Source organism: Rhamphochromis longiceps, linkage group LG13 (genome assembly GCF_057381845.1).
Source record: "Rhamphochromis longiceps isolate RC_006_pf linkage group LG13, R_longiceps_female_GT1.1, whole genome shotgun sequence".
NCBI classification, from domain to species: domain Eukaryota; kingdom Metazoa; phylum Chordata; class Actinopteri; order Cichliformes; family Cichlidae; genus Rhamphochromis; species Rhamphochromis longiceps.
Window position 1 is genome coordinate 11,669,960 of NC_140569.1, and position 19,900 is coordinate 11,689,859.

The 19,900-nt window shown below is 39.6% G+C and overlaps 1 protein-coding gene across 1 annotated transcript in view; it reads right to left on the bottom strand.

Annotated features, from left to right (window-relative positions):
• Positions 1–15,796, bottom strand: part of adss2 (adenylosuccinate synthase 2) — a 28,168-nt gene extending 12,372 nt beyond the window's left edge. The window contains exons 1-5 of the mRNA XM_085427634.1: positions 15,550–15,796; positions 5,330–5,432; positions 3,455–3,523; positions 3,313–3,363; positions 3,065–3,131 (exon numbers count right to left, since the gene is read on the bottom strand). Of these exons, the coding sequence (XP_085283760.1) occupies positions 3,065–3,131; positions 3,313–3,363; positions 3,455–3,523; positions 5,330–5,432; positions 15,550–15,711 (452 nt within the window). The 5' untranslated portion in view covers positions 15,712–15,796. The remainder of the gene's footprint in view (positions 1–3,064; positions 3,132–3,312; positions 3,364–3,454; positions 3,524–5,329; positions 5,433–15,549) is intronic.
• Positions 15,797–19,900: the final 4,104 nt, after the last annotated feature.

Sequence of the window (19,900 nt, forward strand, 5' to 3'; positions counted from 1 at the left end):
ATTAACTGTGCAGGTGAGGGAGCACACAGAAGAGTCTGTAGATTTGTTCATGCAAATAAATCCTGGTTTATTTTCTGAGACTTTTACAATTTAACAAACTACTTTCGGTCTGTACTGACCCATGAAATGGCCAAAGTCACACAATGACACAAACTAACGACACTAGACTAGACAGACTCCCATTTGTTGTGAGGATTTAATTAATAGTAGAGTGCAAAGGCCCTCTTACTCTGTCTGATGGCAGGTAAACCTATTATTGAAACCATCAGCAAGAGATATTAAAAATGCTTTTATTAAGGCCTCACCTGCACAAGCCTAGAGACCTGTGGGAAATCATCTGGTGGTCTCTGGTCACAAATGAAAATCATGCATTCCCCAACAGGCTGCTGGCAGCTGCTGTGAAATCGACTGCTAAACTCCATTCATGCAGGCCTAGAGACCGGTTAGTGACCTCCTGGTAACCACCGGTCTAGAGGAAAATGTGTATTCTGAGATTAGCAAGCCAACGAGTGGTTGCTGATGGTCACAGGCAGGTTGCCACAGACACCAGTAGTTTGTATGGAAGATGTCAACTTGACCGGAAACACTAACTACTCACCAAACAGTGTGGAAAGTGTGAAAAATTCAACACAAACATTCACCTTCAAAAAGTTAGACCTTTTAAGATGCGAAGTGTGGCAAACTTTTGACTTTCAAGGTGGCTGGTCAACATTTCAGTGTTGCTCAGAACTTTTTCAAGTTTCACTGCAAGCCAGAAATTAAATTAAATTAAATTAAATTAGATTAAAATGAAAACTGCATCTGCAGGGAGAATAAAGCAATCACAAGGCGATTTTTGTGTGTTCCTTCTCTGCAACCAAATCACACAAAAGCAGATGTGATCGACCGAGTTGTCGATGAAAATTTTTCCCTAGCGGCTGGAATTTGCCAGAGGACGTTGTCGACCGGTCTCTAGGTCTGTGTGAATGAGGTTTATCTTCCAAAGTACTATAACACTCTTTGGCAGCAATTACCCAGTTTAAACCTCCCGACGGACTACAAACAACATTAACATATTATGTTTTAAGCTGTTTTGTTTAACAGCTGAATATTTACACATCGAGCAGCAACAGGATGACATTAAGTCCAATAATCCGCTTTTAACTCCTCGTGGAAATATCTGGCATTTTGGCTGCTAAATCCTCCACGATGTTCACCATCTAGTCTCTTTGCCTTTCAGCTGTTTAGCGATGAGTGCACAGAGTGGATGTTCAGAGATCCTTGTGTAAAATTACACTATGAGAACACAGAAAATGAAAGGTGTGCATGGAGCCGAGAGTCACCACGATGCTCTGCAAAGCCGAGGGTGGGAGCAGTTTTAGGTGTTATTACAAAAAATGTCAGTGCTTCAAGTTTGTATGTGAGGATCAATGTCGTGTTTATTTATAGAAAGGAGACTAAGATGTTTATAGAAGAAATCCAACATGCTGGGATCGTGTTCAAAGGTGCCGTAACATTCTTCTACCTGGATTTACAGTCATACTGTTGTTAACCGCATTCAGCAGCTACTAATGGTGCAACGGATCAAAAATCTCACGGTTCGGATCGGATCAATTTTCGGATCAGCAAAAATAGAAAAAAAAAGACAAAAATTAGACTCGCCATTTACTTATTTAAGTATTTTTTGCCTATTAAAAAACATTCAACTGAAGATTCATTCCACGCACTTATATAAAAACAAATTAAGGTGCAATATGGACATTATGGACCATGCTGGGCATCCTCTGCATACGGCCATAAACAACCAGGAGTCTGTTCAGTGACAGGTTGCTTCTCCCAAAGTCAAGGACCAGCAGACTTAAAAAGTCCTTTGTCCCACACGCCATCAAACTGTTTAACTCCTCGCTGGAGGGGAGAGGGAGGGGAAACGGGGACAAAGGAGGGGCAACAAATAAGCTGTAGTGCCTTTTCACTGTGCAATAGTTTTTGTTAATATCCAACGGTATAATAGACTCACAATACTTGAAATGTGCCATTCCTTGTATTCTTATTCCTAATTATTCTATTTATCCCCTTTGTATACTCTGTATTTATGTTTGTGTATATATGGTATATTTCTGCTCAGATTCTGCAACTTCTGTCGGTGCTGTGCTACTGGAAACTGAATTTCCCGGAGGAACCCACCCGAGGGATAAATAAAGTTTCATCTAATCTAATGTGATCTATAGGGCAGTACAGGGCTTTGTATCTACCACTCCGCTGTGATATAACAAGCGGTCACGGTCACGTGGCTTTCCGTTGACCTGGAGGTCCACCCATTTGTAGTTAAGGCAACAGAAGATGCCTGGGACAGTTCAGCCATAACTTTAAACTTCTCCTGCGCATACTTGCTTGGAACGATCTTGTCACTGAAGTGGACGCGCAACGAGATATCATAGCGTGGCTCAAGCACGTTTATCACAGTTTAAACCCCTTGTTTTGCACAACGGAATACGGCCTCCCGTCTGCAGCTAAACACCCCAGTAGCTTTTGTAATATCTTTAGCCCGGTTGGATTGGGCAGCAAAGAGCTGCTTAAATGCCGCAAACTCCTCTGCTCCGCCACTTGGACCGCTAGCGCTGGCCATAACCACCGCTTGACAGACCCACCACGCGCACCATACACATACCTTTTTTTCCCCCTTTCTCGAATCTTCGGATCACGCGCATACCGAACCGTGGAGCGGGAACGGTTCGGATTTCGGCTCAACCGTGATCCGGTGCACCACTAGCAGCTACAGCTGGCAGCTGTTAGTGTGTAACATGTGGAATAGTACCCTGACCCTGTGACAGCAAACTGCAAAACTATCCAGAGGCCTGACTAAGATTCACATGACAAAAAGAAAGAAAAGCTTGACTCAGTGCAAAGATGAATACCGAAAACAGAACGCAATCCAAGATAAGGAACACAAGGAGTGGCATTTATTCAATCAACGACTAACTTTAGTGTTTGAAGCTGTGTTTGCTAATATACGGAGTACCTGAAACTTAAAGTGTGTGCACGCTGTGTGTACATTGCAGCCATTTGTAAGCAACAGGTTTCTTACTTCTGGCCTGCTTGCTCTTGTCTCTGCTGTTCCTGAACGCCATCAACCGCTTGGTGGAAGTCAAACACTGCGAAGGAGGGAGAGAGGACACACACACACTCACACACCTCAAAGAAAGCAGAGCTCCCGCATTCACACACACATACACGCGCGCACACACACACACACACACTTCTTCTTGCATGCATTCAAACTGTCGCACACTCTCTAAAGTAAACGAGTGCAGGGGCAGATCTGTGAGGACTTACCAATGTGTGCTCTGTCCGAGATGATCAACCGTTTCTCCCAGCCTTTTAGACCTACACACGCATATATGCTGTGAGTTCCACACAGATAACTAACACCATGTTTTGCTCAGAAAAAGAAAAAAAAAGTAAGTACAGCACTCACTTTTTCCTTTGCGTTCATTTTTTTCTGCTTCTTCGAACAGGCCTGGAAGATGGATCACCACACCATTGCCTGATGTAAAAACAAAGCTATGTGACATTACAGTTCTTGGTTTCAAATCAAAAGAGTCAAAGCTGAGTTTATTTCTCTGTAAACTATCAGTATATGCCCTATTTTGGTTTATGATCCCTTAAAGAATACACAAAATTATGTTTAAAGAAAGAAGAGTGACTTTTGATACGAAAGTAAAATGTTTCAATGCCACAGTGAAGGTTCAGATTGTCCTACAACAGAGAAATTACAGGTAGTATAAAATTCTATCATCACCACAATGTCACACTTTGGGATGTTTGAACAGAACGGAGGCTTCATTAATGATATTAGAAACAAAACTTATTACAAAGACAAGTCAAACTTTCTGACATGTTATGCTTCACACACTGTTGATGATGCAGCTCTGTTGGGGGCTGTCATTTGTGATGCTGTCGATCGGAGATGTCCTGAGTAGCTCTATGGAGTGATATCGAGGCCAATCCAGGCTTATTACTCTGGATGAACTAAAATAAACCTGATCAAATTTAAACCCTGTCTTTATAGCACTCCACTGTATTAACTTCAGCCTGCTGGTGTTACTGTGCAGTCAGCCTCTATCAAGCAGCTTTGTGCTCTGAGAGAGTGAAAATTAAGGGCAAATGAGGAGAGAGAGTGTGACCTCTGAAACCCAGACACTAACAGATGTGTTACTGAATCTTAAATCTCTCCTCTGACCAGGGCACAAAGCGTTTAGATACCAGCCTATCATTTCTGGCCAGAGCTGACAGTTACTTTCACAGATAAGTGATTTTGTTTCCAGCGAATAGTCGCATCGAAAGTTTCTGTGACCTTGAACACACTCATCCTGGCTAATCAAGACTTTTGTACAGTTACAGTTGTTTCATGAGCACCAACCAGTGTTCGTTTCAGTCAGATCTACCCATTACTCCTCGCATCATGGTTCAAAATACATATAGGTGACGCTAAATTTGCCTTGTCTGTTGTTTGTTCTATACTGTCTGCTGTTCAGACCACAGTGGAAGCAAACCTGAATGCGGAACTGGCCAAACAGGATAGCCTGCATCTGGAAATGTTTTAACTTAGTTGGAAGATAAGCTTATCATTCCCATTTGTGGGCAGAGTCGCTTCATTCGACTGTGTGTAAGTTGCATCTAAACCAAAGTCAGCGCCCGTCATTGTGAAAGCAGTCTTAGGTGTGCCTGAATGTAATGCCAAGAGACAGAGCAGAGCTTTCTTTACTCACTGGAGTATTCAAACAGCTGGCTCTAATTAGCTTTTAACTGGAGCTTCATTACGTGGAGGCAATGAGGTAATTACTTTAACCAAATTAAATATAGGAAACAAGGAAATTAGCTATAAAAGCATTAAAAAAGCTCTTTTAATGACACTGTCAGAATGAATGTGCTCACTAAATGAGACGTTCTCAAAATCTACACAGGAGGCAAAGTTATGTCACAACAAACAGAAATAAGCCTCTACACATGAGTGCCACAGTCGTAAGCAAAAACAAAGCAGAAACAGTATTAAGTATTGATAGACTGTACGTGGTCAACTGCAGATGTGTACAGGGACTGGAAGCCTTAAAGGAAAAGTTGGATCCATTAGCTAATGAAATTACTGCAGATGGGTGGATACGATGTAGCCTGCAGTCTGGCTCCGAGTCAAGCCGATCGCACTCGCTGTAAGAGTCGTCAGGATGGAGGCTATATGAGCGATGACGAACAGCCAACTAAAAGGGATCGCGATCAGTTCAAGAAGAAAATAGCGAGGAACTGTGTTTGTATCGTGCAGCAATGTAAGTGTATTTCTGCATGCAATACACACCAATGAAAGCGGTGACCTTGGGGTTGATGATGCCGCTGGGTAGGAGGTGAAAGTCGTACTCGACTGAGTCGACCACCACTGTGTGTCCTGCGTTGTTGCCGCCCTGCAGGGAGAGAGGGGGGAAAAAACAGAAACTGATGACTAAAGCCAAACAGAAACTAGAGGAGGCTCTCCAACTTTGTTTTGAAAAGCCAAATAGTTTGGCGAGAAGCAACAAGCATCATACACAAACCACGAAGCGCTGCCTGTTAGGGTATGTGTTGCTCTGCGCTGTTGCTTAGAAACTTCTGCTTACTTTGAGGTCAGAAAGCAGAGGTATCAACCCAGTTTAAACCTACTGACAGATGCATGGAAGGGCATGTCAAACGAACTGTTGGTAATGTGTGTTAAGAACGCGTTCATAATCCTCTAGTCTGCACACCCAAACACAGCGACATGTTCTGTCAAGACTCTACAACTACAAACGTACACTTTAAGAATATATAATAAAGAAATATTCGTAGTTACGCCTGAAGGACATGGTACTCCAAGAAAGGAAATGAAGCTGGAGGAATAACGAGTTCTTGCGCCCCTCCTTACAACAAGCTGTGATTACAAAAGTAAAAGCTAGACTGAAGTTTATAATATTTGCGTAACAATATGCAATTTGTCTACAGGTTCTAATACTCAGAATTTAGATTTATATAGGGCTTTACAAGCTCTTCAGTCCTTTTCTTGTCAAAATTGGTGCCTATATTAACCATAATCTGTCTTTTTTGTTTATTGAGCCTTATTAGCAGCTTATATGGCCTCAATAATCTTCTACAGTTGAGAAGAGATTACTAGCAAGAAAAAAGGATATGGTAATGCTACTTCTTTCCAACTCCACACTCAGATTTCTAATTTTTAAGTATTTAACCAGTGAGGCAAAGCAACGACACTTATAATAGCTCATCAGACTCTGTGCAACTTTATACAAACACTGTTCACATTTGCAGCAACGCTCGCCAACACTTAAACTGACTTTGACATGTATAAAAGGCCAACTCCTCACACTTAACAAGACGACGCTATCTGCCTGACAGCTAAGTCGGTGAGAAAACAGAACCTCATCAGTTTTTTTTATGATAATAGTGATGATAAATCACAATAGTGATGACAAATTTATGACAAGAACAAAATCAGCTAATCATTCAGACTGTGGACTCTTGGAAGTGCAGGTTCTGAGAAGCGAAAGCAGTATCACTATCGGTGTGTAGACGCTCAGTACTGAACTATATCTGTACACCAATTTGTTTGCAGCACAAGACATCCACTGGCTAAAGGAAACTACAATTTCAGACAAGCAGAGACCATTTAATCTTGTTGTATTTAATCATGCTTCTGTGAGTTAATCTGATAGGATGTAGCACAGACGCCTGCAGATGATTTAGCACATCTGACTTTAGATATAAAAATGGGGGGACCCAGAAAAGGAACGGTGAGTTCTTGGACTAGAACATCACAATCTGACCTGCTTTACTCCTCTCTTCTTCATGTTTATCAGTCAGATGTTAAGGTAAAAAAGAACACGAGGTACACGGAAAAGAAGGGGAGAAACAAACAGATACTTAAGCAAGTACTTCATTTTTTAAATTTCTTTTTCTTTTGCTGTGATGAAAAATTAAACTGCTGATCCATTTTTTCTGCTGCAGCTTGCGTCACTACCCACAACCCACGGTGCCTATTCAACTTATGCCTATGGACATAAATCAGGCTCAGCATGTGCTTTGGCCACATGGAGTTATTCCTGGCTACAGCAGCACCCTGAAGGTGGAGAGGGGAAACAGATGGGGGGCAGATGCCTCTCCTTTTTAGATATGACTTTTACGATTCACCCCATCCCCCCAAAGAACCGAAGAACTCCGGTCTTCCAGCAGTCCCATGATCGGCTTCTCGTACCCATCACAAGACACAAATTTTTACGATGGTCACCTACTGCCCTTTAGTTTGGGAACTGCAGGGGCAGTGTGATTACTGCTCTAAGGGTACAATAGAAGGTCTCTGCTATGCAAACATACTTCAACAATAACAGAAATGATTACTATTATTAAAAAAGAGACAAAACTAAAGCTGTAGAAGCTTTTTGACAATAGATAAAGGACCTGAGGAAAAATCTGACCTTGCTGTTGGTAATAATGAATCATGCGACTCTAACCTGGGATAAATGCTTTGATGTGAAAGGAAAAACATGAGTTCATCTTGCAGCTATGCATCTCTTAGCCATTGGAATTAACTGGACAATTAGTCAATCCCTACGTCATCAGGCGCTACTGGTAGTTTCTTCTGAAAGACATAATTACATAAGATTAATTTACAGATTATTTGGCTTCAGCTTTAAGAGATCTTAAGCTGATCCAATCTTTGGATCTTTATTTGGTTAATGTGTTTAAAATGCATTTTTTGCCCCATCCTCTCATTAATGTTGTGATGCAAGTACGGTACTTTTGAAAAGCACTCGTTGGTCTCAGATTTCATTTATTTTGCAAAAATAAGCAGCTTAGAAAAGAGCAAGCAGAAACTTCTACTCATTGTATAAGATTTTAATGTCTCAACGCCTCTGTTTTTACTGCTATGTCAGAATGGTAAGTTGGGTAAGTCGATGTCTTGCTGGCGCATCTGATCTTTTAGGTAGCATCGATTTCCAAAATGAGCTCAGTTCAGCGGTTTTGATGTTCACACTTATATTTTCTCTTCTTTTTTTACTTCTACAACTAATAGCACTGAAAAGAAAACCCAAACTGCTCAAACCCACTGGGCATACCAAACAGCGAACAGCAGGCACACATCGCTAGAACTGATAGAAAGTATTCAACTTACATTCAGCAGGTGGCCAAAAACTCAATAAAAACTTAGAGTCTGAATGACTTTTTGAGTATGATCATGATAATTGGATTTAGGTTGCTATGAATAACACTCAGCCTTGATGATGAACATGATGCTTTTCATCAGACTCATTATTAGATCCTACCTGCAAGATAAACCTGATTTTTACAAATGTCACCCACAGAGTTTTACACAGAGACAGCAGTGGGTTCAGTAGATTCAAAGACATTTACATTTTCAGAGGCTGGGTACGACTCAGTATTTATATCTCAGATCGCTGTCAGATAAATATTGTTTTTTTCACAGAAGATACTGTGATATACCACAGCAGGAAAAGTGATGCTTGATGGGACACAGTATCTGCAGTTGGAGAAAGAAACACTTTTCATAGACGTTTTGAGAGTTTGGGAGAACACTGGACTACTTCAACCACAAATCCTGCTTTTTAAACTAAATATAGTTATTACATTTGACTTATTTTAAAAAAGCTTTGACGCCTCACCAAACTGTGTTCACGTTACCACACTGAATCCCATGTGTTAGCACAAAAACAGGGACTTTTTTTTAGCGCTGCCGCTTTTCATCTGAATCAAGTAATGTGCAAAACAGTCAAAACCGTTCAGCACCAACTCCATTCTGTTCAGTCATTTAATGCCAGATAACAACTTTGCTAAACAGATCAGTTGTACCTGACACTTTGTCTCTGAGAACCAGGGAGTCATAGTGAGGACAGGATCTTCCTCCTAAACAGGCTCATGTTTTGTTGGCAACCATTTGCCTTACTCAAGTGTACTCTGACACTAAATTGCAGGTCACTGTCATTTTCTGTACTACCTTACAATGCTGCAAAAGATTAACTACATCTTACGAATCAATCATTAAATAAAATCAAATACCATACTCCAGAACTTGGAGCGTGTATGTATATTTATAAGATATTAACTAGCCGTTGGGGATGCTCACAGTTACTTTTCTTCTTTGTGATGCAAGCAAAAAAACATAAAACAGGCAGGTAGTTTAAGCTAAGGCTGGATGTGATCACACCCCGAGCAACCTTAACAGATTGGGGTTTTTCAAAAAGATTTAGAAGCCCCCTCTAAAAAGTTTTGGCCTTCCACTCGAAAATAAATGAATAAATGAATAAATAAAAGGCCCAAAAAAGAAGCACAGAAGGAGACTGAGATATCCTTTGGCCAGATGAGCTAAACCTAGGCTTTGTTCCACTCCATTCTGGGTTCGTGCCCATGTACAGTTAGGAGCCCATCCAACGGGCAAATGAAAAAAAAAAATATAACTGTATTTGTTTAAATGTTTCCTCAATCTATATATTACCAAAACGCAGATCTATTTAAATGATATAATTGGTAGAACACAGTAGTTCATCATACACACTGGTGAGGCTAGTAGTAACTCTCAGAGTCAGCTGGCTAAATGATACAGTACTACAAAAACGAATGAAACAGAAGTGATGGAGGAAAATGGAAAAACTAGCAATGCAGTGAATTTATGACGTGAAACTTTGGTCCAATCTAAATGAAGGAGCCAGGCTGCCCTGACCAGTGCAGGGGTTGCTGCAGCTCTCGACCAAAGCAGTGAATATCGAGAGAATATTTTACCTGCATTATTATTTATGTTTTGTTCAACAAAGAAAGTTCCTTTTCTAATTGGGCAAGAGTATTTTACCCGAGAAGCTCTCTGAGCTCTATACTTTATTACTCTTTCAACATTAATCCGTGAGCAGTAGATCTGACTGTGTTATTGATGAGATTAGCTGAATCAAACCAAGTTGCTCTGGTCCCACCACATAGTTGTGCCCAGGGGTCTTTAACTTAAAATTGACCGCCAGCATCTGCCTCTAACTGGTCACTGTGCAGAAGCTTTCCTGCATATAAAAACTAATGATTAGTTCTCCTTATGTGAATCCCTGTTGTGAGCCAGGAAAAATCCTGCCGTGGTTTGATATTTCCCCTCTTTTTCTGGTAGGAAGGTCTGACTTCAGTTCATTACAGATGATTTATACGATTTTTATCGGATCCTTTTAAGTCTTGAAAGACCAAATGCATCAAAGTCGAAGGGCTAACAGGGCAACAGTCTCTGTTTTCTTTTCCTTTTGCAAACATCTCTATAGAAACTGAGTCGACGTGCGGCAACCACGTCTCCAGCTGAACTCGTACACCATTATAATACAAACCATTGTAAGCTAAACCTACACTGTAAACAAAACTGGACAAAATGGGCTTTAAAACTTGAGAGGAAGTATTATCAGTTTCACCAGATAACCTTGCTTCACAGCCCTTTGTTCTGCATCAGGTACGTTTCCCATCTCCGATCAGGTGATCGAGCCACTCTAAACTTTTAACTGTAAAATGTCTGAATAGTGAAAAACACTTTGTCCAAAATGATAAATAAAAAAGTAAAAATATGACAATCTAGAGCTGTTGTTTAGAAAACTACTTAAATAATCAGCTATTAAAGTACGTGTTGAGTAATTTCAATCCCACATAGGCATCAATGTACTCAGCTATAACACTTTACAGTTTGTATGTTTTCCTTTTGTTAAAAGCACGCAGTCACAGTTTACTTTAATCACTGATTGAATTGTCTTCGCATTGTGCATTCAACGAATGTTTAAACGTTTAAAAGGTGTGAGCAGCTTGTACAGAAATATATTACTGTAAATGTGTTTTGCTGGTATCACGCCCTGTCTGCTACACACCTCTGACTCACACACCCAACTGTCACCAACAGCATCTTAGAGGTCTGGGCTGTAAGGGACACCGAGCAGGACTGCTTGGCAAAGCTGATTTTATAAAAAGACTAAGGGTGCCTGCTGCAGCACTTCACCGCTCACTTACACATCAAGCACACATGTCATAACATCATAATGCAGTGAGGGGAAGCACGTCTGTGCAGGGTCGCCTGACAGACAACTGGACGGAAAAGGGAGTTTCCTGAACAACCAGTTTTCACGAGCACTCGGCAGATTCACTGGACCGTCTGCGTTAGTGAAAGAGGCTGTTTGATTACAGCAGAATTATAAACCACAATTATTTTGGCTCCTGTTGAAATTATCTGACAGGTTTATACACGCACTTTCCAAAAGCAATTCTAGGCTTATCGAGCAATTCTGTATAATTACATCGACTTCTTTAAACATTAATTATATTTCAGCTGAAAAAAAGAAAGAAGCCACAGACTGTTGTGGGTTAATTTGGACTTTTTTGAGTGGAGAGCAATAAATGTGGTGCAGTAATTGTTTTATCTCAGTATCTTGTTTTATAATTTTGGAAGCCAACATTAAAATTTTAATTAAAAATTTAACCAAGTGCACATCACAAGGTGTTATTAAGCTTTGCTTTTTTATTAGGAACAAGGTTTGCTTATAGTGCTTATCAGTTTAACAGGAAATCCTCCCCATCTGCTGTCAAACAGATTTAAATCATAATTTTGAGATGTTTATTATGCATTTTAACTGCTTTGGTATCGCTGCCTGATTAGAGGATATGGTTAATATTTTGCCGGTTCACTTGGTAGGAGCTTTGTGAGTCTACTTAGTGGAAGAGTGCAGGTTTGAGCTTGAGTTAGAGCAGGGATGTCAAACTTATTTTATATCGAGGGCCACAAACAGCTTACTTTGATCTTATGTGGGATGGACTGCTGAAACTCCAATTTCTGACAGTGTAAAAAGTTTAAATGCATATTTAATCAATTAGATACTTTAATATAAGACAAAGAAGAGATATTTCAACATTTTGCCTCACTTTGTCTACATGGTAAAGAAATACTGCTTTGCTATGCCCTCCTTCACATTTTCCATAACCATCCAACCGGCCAGATCGGGGTCTTTAACGGGCCGATGCTGGCCCCCGGTTCTTATGTTTGACACCCATGAGCTAGGTGAGCTGAAAGGACTATCTTGAGTCTAATTTTCAAAAAAGTTACAGTGCTGGAGGCCAGAACAACACATCATAAATGCATTCACCATATGTTAGTGATCAGATCTTTAAGGTGAAACGGTGTGATGCTTTTCTCTTTTTAAGGCACTTCTCTCAAGCAAGTTTCAAACCTCTGAATCAGATTTTCACACCTTGCCAAGAAGAATTTAAACCAGTGTGTTTCTGAGCCAATCTGTGCAATTACTACAGGGACATGTTGGAAAATCTGTCATCGCAGTTGCTGCAACCAAGAAGTGGGTATACGGAGGATAAATTAACATTGCAGTGAATTGATGTGGACTATCCTGACGCTGTTATTAATTGTGCGTAGGCACAGCCGGATTACTGGAAAGAGGAGGGAGGCACTGGGGTTTTTATTTGTTTCCCTCTTACAGCATGAAGAGGAAGTACCAAAATCACATTTTACCTCATTGTGACAGAGCGATAAAGTATTTAATTTCACCTGCTTTTTGTTTAAATGCATACAAAAACAGTTAACAGAGACAGACTTAACCGTTGAAGCTTTTGCCTAGAAAAGAAAATAATAAACCTGGTGCATAAGCCTGGCAGGCTTGTAAAACATACTGTGATTAGTTTGCTTCCCCACTCCTCACTGCATTACATGCACAGATTCAGGCTGACAAACTGCCTGTTTGCGATCTGCAAAGCTTTGATGCCTTTTCTTCCAAAATAGGAAGTCCTGCGCATTGTTCTGCAAACACAACACACTCAGCTGACTAGTTTGCATGTTTTGTTGCTAAGGCAATACCTAAACCAGTCCAAAACATAAGGTTGCTGCATTTCAAATCCAGACACTGTATGATGCGTAACAACATACATCACAGCCCTAATATAAGCAGTCTGATGCAGCCTTGCCAGACGTCAGCAGTCTTCTTTCTGTTGCTTTCCACAATAACAGCAGGGTTTTAAGAATTTCTTTTTAACTGAGGGTTTTAAACCTTTTTATTTAAGCAGATCAAGGGCAGATACAGGCTGGACAAAAAGAGGAGAGGCATATTAAAAGCCCAGGGATAACATATCCGGGTATTTTAAAGTTGAATCCACTCATTTTGCATGAGGAAACCACAGTGGATGCAATTCAAAAGTCCTTGCAGTCTTTGTACTGTCACCATTTTACCAGCAAGCTTAATTTTATTGTATGTGAGATTATGGGCTCGGTCTTTAGTCTTGCTAAATTAAAAAGGTGAAATTCATTTTGTAGATTGTGGTCATTATTAGAGTCTGGAGGACTACTTAGGGTATGCTCACTGGCTCATGATTTTGTCAACTACAAGTTGTTAGCCAATGAGTGTGTAGTGTCCTCTGTGTCACAGTCAGGCCTCAATTGTCATGTCTGGCTTCAAAAGATGGTCAAAAGAACCAATGAGTGGCTCTAGCCATTGTCTATGCAGTTAACAGGTTTAAAAAAAGCTAAAACACTAAAATCTCTCTAAAAGCAAGCTGTGCCACTCTGTGACCATCGTGGTAATGCTTACAGAGGACCATAAGTGTCACGTCAATATTCCTTATAACATGGAGATTCACCCAAATCTCCATGTTGCAAAACTGACCAGGCAACGCTTCACAGAGCAAATGAACAATGTAAATAAAGCATGCTTTAAAAGAAACCGTACAAGGCAAAGAAAGGGGATATTCTTCAATGGCATAGTCAGTCACTTGATCTCAACCCAAGAGAGCAAACAAACAAGCAGCAGCTGAAGCTGGCTGCAGTTAAGGTCTGGCAGAGCATCTCAGGGGAGGACACGCAGCATTTGGTGACATCCATGGTTTCTACACTTCAGGCAGTCATTGACCGCAAAGGATTTTTATCCAAGTATTGAAAACAGTCCTTATGCCAGTCTCTCCATCTACTTTTGAATTTGTATAAACATGGCTCTAAAATGCTTTTGTATAAAACATACAAAAGCATTGTGGAGTGTATATAAAGTCCTCATATAAAAAGAATTGAAGTGCGTCACTTATTATGAGGTAAAGTAAGTGTCTACAACAAATGCTGATTATTAGTAATCAATTAGTAATCCTTAATTAATGCTTCAGAAAGCAGGAAGAGGGCATTCTTTAGGTTTTACAACACTTGTTTTTGGAGGAAAAATAACCTTACTGACCACTCAAAGTGCCTTTAATTGCAAGTTACACTGTAACCACATATTCATACAGTACTGTAAACTTCAAGCACTTTTTGCAACTCACATCTATGATCAATTCACCAATGTGTGTCGTAGGATTGTACAAGGAAAAGGAGTACTCATATAGGCAAACTGCACGCAGACAGGCTTGGTACCAGGAACCTTCTTTATGTGAAGCAACACCATTACCCACTTTTCCACCGTGGCACTGAGGTACCCTCTCTCAAGGAAACCTTTGACCTCTGTATGACCTCTATTCCTTTTGTGCCCCCATACACATCCCTCCTGTGCTGTTTTACTATTGCACTGTTTAGCAATTCCTCCCATGACACTTTAGAGACCAGCAGGTGCACAGATAGATCGCATGTCACCACTGTCCCATAAAAACATACACAGAGACATGGCATGTACAACTTCAGAGTTTCAAGAGTCTCTAGTTTGACTCCAACAGCATCAGTGTGTTAGAGTTTGTAGTACCTGCACATTTTTAAAGTTTATATTTTTGTGTATTTTGGGTGACGTTTGAAACGCTGTCAAATGTCAACACGGGTCAATTTTGAGGCCAACAGCAATTAAGATTTAAAAGAAGAAAAGAAAGAAGAAGAAAATGCCTTAAGATAACTTTAATTGTGCCAATACCGCCAAGACACAAGCATTAATGAAGAGCTCGGCGAGAATAAACACAAACCGAGGATAGCCGCTGTTTTGCGCCTTCTCTCTTTAAATAACCAGCTCTAGGTATCTGTTTTACGTGTGCACATGAAGTCACCACAGCTTTACAGGTGTTTGGGGAGCTAGGCAGCTAGCAGGAATTCAAGGTGACTTTAGCAAAAACACAGAGAGCCAGCCTGCCTGGGATGTTCGTCAGCCAGGAAATAGTCGCTGGCTTGTTGGATTCAATTCACACGGTCTTGTGAGGATGACAGAAAAAAGGGGGAGGAAGACCCCGCTTTTTCCGGTGCTAACCACTTTCACGAGGTGTGAAATTGGTGAAATCGCACCTGTTATGTTGGGTATTGGTAGTTCGGGACAGTACGGGTGAAGCCCGGCACGAAACAGAGGTGCTGTATAAAAGGAGCTGAATGTATTGCTGTCGAGTTCGTGCAGATTTGTATTTGCATGATTCGCGCAATATTTCCGTGGCGTGACAGCTCCCACTGAGTGGCTGGAAGTCGGAAGCTGACAGTAGGTTTTCATAAAGAATGCGGCAGAACATCAGAGAGGCGGGTGTTTCAGCTAACGAGCAGCAGTTACCTGCGGACTCTCTCCTGACGACAGAGCTCACCTAACGTACCTGGCATCTGCACACCATGTCCGCGTCCTGTGCCAGCAGATCCACAACTTTCCCCTTCCCCTCATCGCCCCACTGAGCGCCGAGTACCACGGTCACTTTGTTGCCAACCGTCGGCCTGGGTATCCGTGTTTTCGGGGCTTCCTGACTCCCGCTGTCCGACATTTCAGCTCGGTACCTGGCTGTCTCCACTCCTCACCGACCTAGACTGGAGGAACTACCAGCAACTGAGCCGAACCGGAAACCTGGCTTATTCTACGCATGTGCGAAAAATTCTTCTTCCCAGTCCTTTCACAATAAAATTCAGTTTTGTCAATGAGCAAAACGTTTCTTTTTGTGCAGCTTCTGTTTCTAGACAAAGAAAAGCACAACATTCTTCTGAGATAATAATATTCCCCGTTTTATCGTATTTTAATTATTTATTTGTTTTTATGTTTGTTCTACCTAAGTACGACTCATTATTATCACACTTTGATTTAAAAAGAACAAACAAACAATTGAAATTACTTATTGGTACTATTATACTAGGAGATGGTTAAATTTAGTACTTTATTATTCTTTCCTATAGCAAACTTTCTGAGCTTGCACAATGTTAATATTCCTATATTTGTTTGTCTGCTTGATGGAAGTTTAAACAGAAAGAAAGAAAGAAAGAAAGAAAGAAAGAAAGAAAGAAAGAAAGAAAGAAAGAAAGAAAGAAAGAAAGGAAAAATAAAGAAAAAATATGTTCTTTAAGTAATTTCAAAAATTCCAGTAGATTCTTAGATTTAGAAAAGATTAAATGTTTCCTCTTAATAAATATATGCATGTTTTGATTGCCTGGAGGCTAATATATGAGGGAGTTTAACAGTTAATAACACACTTATTACTATTTTGGTAAAGACTAATTTCATTTTCTCAATAAAAGCTGGAGAAATACTTGCGCTGGATGCATAAAGTACGTGTCTAAATAATTATGAGTTTAATGGGAAGCACTTTATTAAACTTATTATTATCATTGTTGGTGTTTAATTGTAATAACATAACAGCTTTATTTGCAGGTTACTCCACATTATGCCACAGTGGCCATCAAATAAATCATGACAGATCACATTTCACCAGAGAGTGCAAGTCAGTGAGCTGATAACCTCTCGTCTTTAATCTGTGATCGAATACATGAACTTACATATTAGACATGAAGGCTGTTTGAGTTAGCGGTACACTCTGTGCATGAGTCTGAAATCGCAATTAAGATACAGAAGTTTGGATTGAAAACCCACAAGGACCTCTGCAGCTGCAGCTTCAAACCACAGTGGAATAAGTCGAATAAAAGCATGTGCAGTATTGAGCCTTTAAAGTTTTCAGAATCTGACTGTAAGCAAATATTCTGCAGACTACAGTCCTGCTAGTCAAGGAGTGAAATGAACAGAAACAGGAGCAAGCTTTTCATTAAAACCAAGTTAAAACATACTTACGCGCAGTCTTGTTGTACTGCATATGAGATATATTTCTTATTATTCAGCTCCCTCTGCTGGTGATCATAATGCATGCAAGGCCAATATCCCTGGAGCATTACTGGATTGGTTGAAACTGTTTCCTTGACAAAGGCTCAGCAGTGAAAAGAAACCTAAAATAAAACAATATAAAAGTATGTCTGCAATTTGCCTAGTATTTTTAGACAAGTGTTACATACAAAGTCTAACTGTTTACCTGCTGCAGATGGACATCAGTGGTGCCAGGTACAGCTTACATCATGTCCCTTTTGTTTCCTTTGAGCTCAGCGTGGGACAGATGGTCAAGTGGGTAGACAGGAGAGCACAGTGTGGGAGCAGTGGGCCCAGGTCACGACTCAGACTCTGTGGAGTCAGTTATAAATTAATGCTACAAAGGTTTTTCACTCTGACCTTGGTTTATGAAATGAAACAACAATATGGATTTATTAATTTATTAATCGAGACTCACTGGATGAGTCCTCTAGTCAGGCTGGCATAAATCTTTCAAGTTCCTACCTGCTGACAAATACCAGCAACAAATAGGATGATGTGGTAGTCAAAAATACAAAGAAGTGATACAATAAATCTAAATTAATAGAATCTGGGGACATGAAATTTACTTGACTTACATGCATTTGATTTATATTTTAGCATATTTCCCTAACTAAACATTTGATTTTATACATTTTCATTTTATTGCTTCATGCTTTTCAACTTTGATGCACCAGAGGCACCCCGCACCAGGGCTGAGCCCCCATGCACCCACCCGCACACAACCTCGGTGACACACCAACCAGGACCCAAGCCCCCAAGGTCCAGCCAGAGCCCCAGCCTGGAGACGGAGCACCCACAGAAATCATCCGATGACCTGTATAGTGTACTCTATGTAATATTTTGTATTGAATTAATTGAATACAAAGTGTTACAGAAAGCAATCTGTATATTTTGGAAAGTAATTTGGGGGTTTTATAAGTAAGAAATTGAACCACACTTGATGGTGTTTGTAGTTCAACTTGACCCGGTTTAAATTTCTTTTTTACTATGGATTTAATTTGTTGATATTCTAAAAATCTTTTCTTGTTGATCCCATATTGTGTAACTAGTCTGTCAAATGGAATAAATTCTGTTCCTCTAATATATGTTCTAAGTATTTGAGTCCTTTACCACTCCAATCTGACAAGTTTATCATATTATTGTTTTGTAATATGTCAGGGTTGTTCCAGATAGGTGTACGTTTGCATGGGATTAATGAAGACTCCATCAATTTTAGAAACTCCCACCATGCTGTCAGAGAAGAGCTGATGTTGACGCTTTTAAAGCATTCATGTCGTTGGATGTTTGAGCTGATAAATGGTAGGTCTGAAATCTCTAGATTATTATAAGTGCTTGTTCTACATCTAGCCAAGGTCGTCTAAGAAGGTATGTTTTAGCCATCCTGAGATAAATTGAAGCCTGAAAGTTAGGTAGATCGAATCCTCCTTTATTGTTGGTCTTTTGTAGTGTTTTTAAGCTTATATGTGGTGGTTTATCTTCCCAAAGGAATTTAGACATATACAAATCTAGAGATCTGAACCAATCTTGTGGTGGTTTAGTTGGGATCATTGAGAATAAATAATTTATTTTTGGTAAGACCATCATTTTTATAGCGGCAACCCTTCCCATGAGTGATATGGGTAGACATTTCCATCCAGCAACTTACTTTAAAAGTGGGATATGGTTTAATTTAGTTAAATCTGCAAGCTTGGGAGAAACATTATGACCTAAATATTTTATATTTCCCAATTGCAGTGGTGTAGAAGAAGAATTTAGGAAGGAGCAATTAATCGGAAGGACTGAAGATTTTGACCAGTTAATTGAATAATCTGATACTCTTGCAAAAGAGTTTATCAATGCAAATACCCCAGAAAAAGTAACACATCAACTGCATAAAGACTGATTACCAAATTTGTGTAAAGTTGCAAATAAAAATTTCCAGTTAACTCTGTCAAACGCCTTTCCTGCATCTAGAGATAATATTGTAGTTTCGATGTTTTTACTGCATGAGTAGTCAATCAAATTAAGTAATCTACGTGTATTTGTTGATGAGTGCCTACTCATGAGATGAGTGCCTTTATGAAACCAGTTTGGTCAGGATGAATTAAGAGGGGGGTTATTTTCTCTAATCTCTTTAAAAGCACTTTGCAGATTATTTTAAGGTTTACATTTATAAGGGATATTGGACGATAGCTTAAGGGGTATACAGGGTCTTTGCCCGGTTTTAGCAGGAGTTTTCAACAATTTCTGAGTAAATGAGAATGAGGGTTTGTGTTCAATGTGAAAATAACAAAAAATAATATTAAAGACATGCTTACATTTTTATTTGATTCTTTTAGTTTTATAAAGATATACTTAATTTATTAAAAAATGTGAGATGTCTGTGTTAGTGCCAATTAAGTTCCACAGTTAAATACAATATAGTCAATCAAAATAGCTTAAAAAGAAAAAAACAAATACTCACTATGAAAGAGCTATGTTTATAATAAATAAAGTAAATAAAGGAGCTTAAAAGTAAAAAATACACAACAAATCAAACACATTTGTGAAGTAAAATAAAACAACAAAATAATAATAATAATAATAATAATAATAATAATAATAATAATAATAATAATAATAATAATAATAATAACATAAAATAGCAGAATACAAATACAAATGATGCACTAAAATGTGCTGGAGGAGACAGGCCAAGCACAGGATGCTGAGGTGAGCAGTTAAGCAGCAACAGGAGAATGAAGACTTCCTGCAACTGAAAGCTAAATATTTATTTTATGGTGCAGAGGGTAGTTAATTGAGTTAACTATAATTTTTATAAAATCATCAAGTCTAATCACCTTGCATAG